At 36.8% G+C, this 8,594-nt stretch overlaps 1 protein-coding gene across 2 annotated transcripts in view; it reads left to right on the forward strand.

The window, feature by feature from the left end:
- PLA2G4F (phospholipase A2 group IVF) overlaps positions 1-8,092 on the forward strand; it is a 28,820-nt gene extending 20,728 nt beyond the window's left edge. Inside the window, exons 15-20 of one of the 2 annotated variants that reach the window (XM_013192185.3) lie at positions 821-958; positions 2,953-3,060; positions 3,874-4,068; positions 4,376-4,542; positions 5,086-5,272; positions 6,555-8,092. In XM_013192185.3, the coding sequence (XP_013047639.1) occupies positions 821-958; positions 2,953-3,060; positions 3,874-4,068; positions 4,376-4,542; positions 5,086-5,272; positions 6,555-6,784 (1,025 nt within the window). In that variant the 3' untranslated portion in view covers positions 6,785-8,092. Of the gene's footprint in view, positions 1-820; positions 959-2,952; positions 3,061-3,873; positions 4,069-4,375; positions 4,665-5,085; positions 5,273-6,554 lie in introns of those variants that run through there. The other variant, XM_048065183.2, reaches the window with a different exon arrangement.
- The last annotated feature ends 502 nt before the right edge of the window (positions 8,093-8,594 follow it).

The raw sequence follows: 8,594 nt of genomic DNA on the forward strand, positions 1-8,594 counted from the left end.
GGATTGGAAAACTTGCAGCATATGTCATTAAAATAGTGGTATTTAACAGCCTGGGTTCTTGTTGGTTGTACAGTTGCAGAACAAAAAGGCCAGTCCTATTCAATGTCACTTACAACTTTAAACACGAGGCAACAAGCAATCACAGAGTGAGACAGGAACACAAACTGTTGTGTCCATCTGCGTACCGCTATTATTTTTTTCCTTTTTGTTGCTCTTCTTTTTTTCAGGAAGAATGTGTGTGTGAGTGTACGTAAGGAAAATGAATTTTATAGCAGAAGTTGAAGGACAATGAATTTAATTCTCAAATGTTTGTGGAAAGCTTTCAAGCATGAAGGGACATTTCAATAAGTAGACAATGAATTCTAACACTGTATGTCAACTGAGATGTGAAGTCAGTACTGTAATATTTGCTGATAGTAAACAGCATGAGGAAAATCTGGGAAAATTGAAGTAGCTTCCCTTTGACATGATGAAAAAAGTTTAAAGTAGAGGTGAAATGGGCAGGATATTTCTGCAGTAACAGTCAAAACGGAGCAAAAAAAGTTGTTTTTTTTTCCTCTCCAAAAAGCCAGGAAGAGAAAAGATTGTATTGAGTCAGTGAAAGCCTGTACAGCAGTTGATATTAATGTGTATGTAAGATGGAGGCTCCATGAGAAGAATGGCAGGGAAGTTCACAGTAATAGTGAAAGAAGTCGAAGAGACTTAGTGAAAAGACTCCCTTCTGTCACACTTGTGTAAACAGAAATCAGATGAGTATTTTTTTTACCTACACTTACTTTGAGGTGAGTAAATCCTCACTAATTGGTTGTCTTGTTCTTAGAATGGTGTGAGTTTACTCCCTATGAAGTTGGGTTTCGCAAATATGGAGCTTTTGTCCGAACAGAGGACTTTGACAGTGAGTTCTTCATGGGAAGGCTCATCCGGAAACGTCCAGAGCCTAGAATTTGTTTTCTACAAGGTATGAGCATAGAATAATAAACAGAAGGGGGAGATGGAAAGCCACATTGCTTTTAGGATTTATCAACTTAAACCTATGCTTTTTTTGTCCCTTTCTAAAGAGTTTGTAGAGGGTAAACGTGTCAAATCTTTCTCCAGAGGTTTAGGTGCAGTTTTATGGTATTATAGTCTGATACTCCTTAGTCTGCAGACTCTTTTTAAATACTAGCTCCTAGTGTTGTTACAAAAGCCCAGTGAATGTGTCTATATTAATTCAGAAAATGAGGGTTTATATTTTTGATATTACTGTTTGCAGAAAATTTAACATTCAGCCCAGCTGTGTAGCATCACATTGCTTTTAGATATAGTCATACTTGTAGGAGCTGATGTTGTCTGTTATAGCATGCTTCTTCATTCCATTAGCATCTTTTCTTCCTTACTGAAGGTTTTTTTTTTTTTAATAGTGTTATCTGCTTGCCAGAAAATCATTTACCTTCTGTCAGCTTTATCTTCTGTGTTAGTGAAAGGTCTCTTAAGATCCCTCATATATAATACTTTTCAGAACCTGAACAGAGAAAGAAGTATTTGGAGTGTCAGTTTAATGTTCAGTGTTCAACTGAGAGCAGACAGGTTGCTGAACAGGATGTGTATTTTAACTAGAGAACCTTTCCCTCAATTAAAATGAAATTCTTGTAGGAATAAATTACTGTACATCAAACTTACTGTACAATTACTGTAGACCAAAATCCAGGGAAGACTAATGCTTCCTCAAAATTAAAGTGAATTATCCTGTGCTTCAAAATATTTTTGCTTGGGATAGTGTTGTTCTTTTCCAAGGTTTATTGGTACTTACTGCCTTGTTTATTGGTACTTGCAAGTGCTGTGGTTGTGGTATTAGACATTTGTCTCTCTACCTTCCTGGAACTAGTGCTTTGGTGTGCCTGAGTAACAAATTCAGCCGTGATGTACCCCTCATGAGTTTAGTGCATCAAGGAGGTGAGGCAAGATTGGGTTAGGTGCTAGAGATGATGCTGTTAGTGAGCGTGGTTCTCTAGGTCTCAGTTTTAGGTGGTTTCTTCAATTTGCCTTAGTTGTTTATATCTGCTTATATCCTATGTTATTTATGTCTATTTTATATCTTATGTTTAAATCTTAATTGTTTATATCATATGATCATAGAGAGTCCTAACGGCCTTTGCATTTAAGAGCTGCATCCTATTTGAAGCATTATCCTTCAAGGTGTATGCAGGCAGTGATGATCTACATACAAAGATGCTGTTTTATTAGAAACAGAGTCAGGAATGTGAAGACTGTAAATTGTTTATATCATATTTTTGTCAGAGTAAAAGAACTCAAGCTAATGTACTGGAATTATTTTCTTTCCATGATTTGGAACACAATGGTAGTTATTTAAAGCTGGAATTCTTTAGTTGGGTCAGAAGATCTTTAGGCCCTGCAAGAACTCTTAAAGGTTTCTTAAAGAATAATAGAATCATAGAACAGCTTGGGTTGGAAGGGACCTTAAAGATCATCCAGTTCCAACTCCTCTGCAACTGTGCTTGCTGCGCAGCTGCTTCTTCAGACAAGTATTTCTCTGTAGCTGAAATATAGAACTTCTTTCCCAATCACTATTGCTTGGAGTCTGCTCTGGATACCTTGCTAAGCTTCTGTCTCAGCAGGTTTGTCCGCAAAGCTAGGCACTAAGTCTCTTCTAATTCCCTGTATCTCTACCCAGTCCACTCTCAATCATACTTGCCAAAAACTACTGCTTTAGGTCTTCCCATTCTCTTTCCATCTTTCTTTTTGTCATAGAAGAGCTTCCCTTTCATAGAAGTTTCTTCATTAGATTATTGCATCAGAATTTGTCATGATACACTCAAAGGTTTAAGCTCAAACAACAAATATTAGAATAGTAGGAGTTGAGTGGCAACCTTCTCCATGATGATGAGTCATAGGCCTTTTGGTTATACCAGAAAAAGCCTTTCAAGTATTAAATTATTCCTTACTTCTACGCAGGAATGTGGGGCAGTGCCTTCGCTGCAAGCTTGGATGATATCTGCTTGAAAGTAGTTGGAACAGGATTGAGCTTTCTAGAGCCTTTCAAAGATGTTATCAAAGTTATAGGTAAGAACACTTAAAAATTTAAAGAATGTAGTGTGTGTAGTTTTCAAAGCTAGCATAAGGGATGGGTTTGGACAGATTGCTCTTGTGCTGTATATTACTCTATTGCATACATATCACTATTGCATACATAGTGAATAGAGTATAATTTTCTTTTTTTTGTTTGTTTGTTTTTTAATCTGACCTTGACTATAACTTTGGCTAGTCCTGGGAGCTATCTTAAACACCTCTTGCAGTTCAGGGGTCCTTATCACAAGAAGAGAAGGGCAGAAACCTAACAGCTATGCAGGAGGTAAAGAATAAGTTCTCAGTTCCCTTATTGGCCTAATTTTTTTTTAAATGTTGGATAATCTGGCTGAATGTCTGTATTCTCCATTTGTATGATGCCTCTCTAGTAGTGAAAAGGAAGTGTATTAAAAGCTGAGAGTTGCTTAGGTACATGTTTATAACCTCATAGGGAATAGAGGCAGAAGAGATTTTTTTCCTCTCTGCAGACCTATTTTTCACACTTTCGCTGCTGTAACTATAAATACTGTTGTTGTCTTAGAAGAAGTTGTCACTTGCTACCAGGGGTTTCTTTGTGTGCATTTGAGATGAAAAGGGACAATGATTTGAATAATCCCTTTTAAATAGGGCAGGTAAATATCCAACCATGGAAATGGCAGCTTATTTAAATTTCATTACAGTATTTTTTAATTAGAGGACAAAATCAGTGTTCAGACAACCGATTAAACATTGTAGAAAAAAGTCTGATTGAAATGATGAAGCTGGATGAGCATTGTCTATTTGTTCTGCACCCTTTTGTGGTTTCTGTAGATGACTGTCGAAGATCTCATTTCCGAGATCCAACACGACTGAAGACTCGCTTGGTTATACCTGGGGGCCCCTTGTTGCAAATTTTCCAGGATTTCTTCAAGTCCCGGGTCACGTGTGGAGAGACCTTCAACTTCATGCAGGGATTGTATCTTCATAAAGATTATGTTAAAGTCAAGAAATTTGTGGTTTGGAAAGGTGAATGAACCTGTATGTATCCGGGGTATAGGGTAGTGTGTTCATGTTCTGTAACGGGCCATGTCCAGACAGATTTTATTCCATTGAAGTGAGAGAATTTACCTCTTCTTATGCTATAGGAAAAAGTTGATCCACTATTTGTCTTTGCTTATACAAGGCAAGCTCCTTATCAGATGTTATAGGCCATTCTCAGTTCAATATGTGTGTTGGAATGTCTTTTTTCGTATAACCCCAGCATAAACTTTGTTTGTTGCTTGTACCCAGAGGTGTGTAATGAAGCATTATAGTTACTTGGAATGTCTTCCAGGCACTCATCTGGATGCGTTTCCTAACCAGTTGACCCCCATGGAAGAGAGCTTGTATTTAGTGGATGGTGGCTTTTCTATCAACTCTCCCTTTCCATTGGTACTTCAGCCAGAGAGAGATGTGGATGTTATTTTGTCGTTCAATTTTTCCTGGGAAGCTCCGTTTGAGGTGCGAGACATCGCTGAGCATTATTACATGAGGATAAGAGCACAGAATGATATCTACGATGGCAGCAGATCAGATGAGGAGATAGGAAGTGATAACTAATAAGATTTGATTCAAAAGCCTAAGTATGTCATATTACCTAAAATAAGAATATTTGCTTAGCTTGTAAGATCTTTGTTACATAATTATATACTTCTAATGAAAAAGAGGCTATTGGTGACTTTCTTCATGCAAGCAAGTTATGTCCTGTATATACTACTGTTTATATTACAGTGCAGAAAACTCAAGGTATAGATATAGAGTAATAAAACATAAAAAGGGTTTTAGTTGCAAACTGTTGATGTTTAGTAGCAGTTCCTAGTTTTATTCTTCTTTCTTCTGTATCACCAGCCAGGGAAATTGCTTCATCCAATCTGGAAGATGAATTTTTAGTTGTTTGGATTTTTTTTTTTTCTGATAGAATCTCTTCTTTTGAGGATTGTAGTCAGGCAATCTTAGAGGTATGGCTGGTATTCTATCAAAATGACTTTTGTTCTTTGACAACAGGTTTTAGAGTTGGCTCAGAAATACTGTGAGGAGCGGGAGATTCCTTTTCCAAAAATCAAATTGACTGATGAAGATGAAAAGAAGCCAAAAGAATGCTATATGTTTGTGGATAACAATAATCCAAAGGCTCCCATTGTGCTCCATTTCCCATTAGTGAATGACACCTTCCGGAAATACAAAGCTCCGGGTAAGGGTTCAGTGTTCCTACTTTCACTTTCCTTAGTATTTACCTATAAATTATTAAACTGTTACATTCATTTAAGGCAGGATCAACTTCCACCAGATTTTTGGAAGGGAGAGTCAGAGAAGAGGCTTGCAATTAAAAAACAAAACAAAAAACAGGAACAAAAAGCAAACAATAAAACCACCTAAAGGGCATAAAGAATCAAAATGGGTAATGCTTTTGCTTCTTTCTGATCAGTCTGTCCTGATGTCTCATATTGTTATTCTAATTACCCTAAATACAGGAAAGCACTATAAATCAGATTAAATAATAAGTTGGTTTATTGGGTATGAATGAGCCAATAAGTAGCAAAGTGTTGTGGACCAGTCTGTACATCAGATCATATAAAAGTGCTAAGTGTCCTGTGTCTTTGCAGCGTAAAGGTCAAATGATTAAGGAAAACAATCCCTGTTTCAGTTAATGTGATTAATATAGACCATAAGGTCTATCACTGTTTGTCAAGCAAGAGTGCTGGAATGAAGCCTAGAGCTATACTTTTAGGTAGAGACAAACAAAATTCCATGCCGTATTTCTCCCTTACTGGGAGAGAGCAGCATCCTGAGAAAAACTTTGGAATACGGACAGAAGAATATGCAGGACTGACCAGACAAGGGAAACATAAATTACCCTGTTAATGCTTTCTGTATTAATACTACGACTATTGCCAGGCTCTCACTGCATTACCTCACAAAGATGAGGAGATTGAAATTGGTAGGCCTGACTAGGGTTCAAGACTGTTCTTTCTGTAGTACCAAGAAGCAAAAGTGTTTTTAGCAAATGACTTTAATATTGAGCTTTCAATATTAGTGTTTAGATTTCAGTGTTAGGGTGCTAAAAAACACTAGTTGCCATATTTTAAAAAATTATACTATCCTCTTGAGGTTAGTTGAACTCAGGGTATTAGTATCTTTTAGTATCCAGTTAATAGCACTTCCAGGAAGAATTGAGCTTTATATTACCTATTGGAAACATGGCTGTTATGGACGTGTTAAACAATTTATCATAATGAAAATGTGTTTTAATCCTGTGTTTTGGAGTCTAGTGGAGGTAGAAGAGGTAATAATGCTTTGTCTTCAGTTTCCAAGCACTTTGTGTCCTGACGGAGCTGAAACGCCTGAGGAGGAGCTCTGGGGAAAGATTTGAGGTTCAACAGAGTTACCTGTGATAGCCTCCTTGCAGAATGCAACTAAAACGAGTCTGCCACTGCTGAGACGTTTTAAGAAATATATGTATTTTCTTCCTGCAGGCATTAAACGCGAGTCAGAAGATGAGAAATCCTTTGGTGATTTTGTCATTGAGACAAAAGATTCTCCTTACCGTACACTAAATTTCACCCTTGAGCCATATGATTTCCACAGATTAGTGGAAGTGAATCGCTACAATGTTCTGAACAACAAGGACACTCTCTTCAAAACCCTGAACTTGGCTCTGCAAAGGAGAAAGCGGAAGAATGTCATCAATATGTCCAATACATGAGTAGCTTCCATAAGTGAGGATAAAGGCAGGCTGCGGTGTACCAAAGCCATGTGGTTCAAGCCTGAAAGCTGAAAACTGATAGCTGGAAACTGTCGTCTTGGAAAGGGAATAACGCATGTGACATTGAAAATCCATTCAAGAAATCAGATGTTCGTAGAAAAACCCAAGAGATAGTAACATCGGTGTTGTACTGTTATGTCAAATAGAAAAAAGAGGGTTGTGTGTGACTGTGGAAAAGGAGGAAATTATTTAGCCCGGTATCTCATCTAACGGCAGCTGATGACTAGAGAGAACTATGCAAAGAGTGCGAGCATCTGGAGATAATCTCACAAACTCCACTGATTTGTGGATAAAGAATCTCTTGTCAAAGATGCTGGTAGTTATGAAGAAATGCTGATTTCTTCCATGTCTTTATCTGTCTTGCTTTTTGAACCTCCATGAGGTTTTACCATTTACCTCATCTGGCATAGAATTCAATGGATTGTAACCATGCACTGAGAGAGAAAATGTCCTTTTGCTTTCAACTTGCTACTGGCGGTTGCCCATATATTTATAAGACTGAACAGTTAGTAGCTGTTAACCATTTTTGCTATTCATGACTTTTAAGATATCTGGTATTTCCTTCTTACCTGTCTCAAGAATTAGTAATGGCCTTCAGTGTCCCAAAAGTTCAATGCAGAGTAACTTAGCTTGGTAAACATGTTTTTTTGAGGAAATAGTAGTTCTTTTTTTATATATTTAAGAATTGAAGACACATCATGTGATTGTGCTGCTTCTTCCTGTAGTTTGATCATCACAAGCTGATGAAATTTCAAAATAAATAAATGCTACAAGTTTAATCTTTGTCTTTCTGCATAAGAGGAAAGAAGACTCTTTGGAGGAATCTGAAATAGATTTTTTATTTTAAACCTTGGGCTTGCAATTCAGACAGACCTTTTTTCAAGGAATTAATTTGTGTGTTTCCATGTTATCGGAACATTGATGTTCGAAGTAGGAAGACCTTATAAATGTTAATAAATAATGTCAGATGCTGCTGTGCTGTGGTTTGGAATTTACCTCACTTTGCAGAAAGGTCAGAGGAAAGGACTGAATTTTGCAGTTGGAACATACCTAATACAAAAGCCTCACAAAGAAGTATTGTTTAGTTTTGTGGCTTTTATATTGAACTGGATGTACTGATTGTTTATTTGAAAATTGGAGAGAGGAACATTTTCTGAAATGATGTATAGTTGTATGAACAGATAAGGTTCTTGATTTCTTTTTTGAAATGTGTTCCTCTTCTAATAAATATTAATTCTGTTAAAGTTTTTCACAGTTTTTCTTATTAACGCTCAATATTATTATTCTAATAGTCCTTATTCTAATAAGAGGGAAGCAAAATGTCAACACTGTACTGTACAGCTTCACTTACTACTTCATTTATAACTGAGGTGGGAATGTAACTTAGCAACTTCGTTTCAGGCTGGTGCCGCACAGCAGTAGAAACTCATCTCTTCATTATAAAGCTTCTCTTTGAGGAAGTGTGTTTTTTTTTTTTTTTTTTTTTTTAAAAAAAAAAGGGGGGGGAGTTTATTTTTTATATACATTCCAGACAGTGACTTTGGGTGTTTAAACTTCCTTGATATCTGGAAGGACATATCCTTTATGTCCTTAGTACTTCTTCAAGCTGAAATATGAGAAACAGCGATTTAATGTTACCCTTTTTTATTTATCATTGGTGCCAAAAAGCTACCTGCTTTGTAGGAATCTGACATCTTCCATACATGTTTAGTGATGCATTGTTTATTTTCCTTCCCATGCAGGATTTTCA

Source organism: Anser cygnoides, chromosome 5, assembly GCF_040182565.1.
Source record: "Anser cygnoides isolate HZ-2024a breed goose chromosome 5, Taihu_goose_T2T_genome, whole genome shotgun sequence".
NCBI lineage: Eukaryota > Metazoa > Chordata > Aves > Anseriformes > Anatidae > Anser > Anser cygnoides.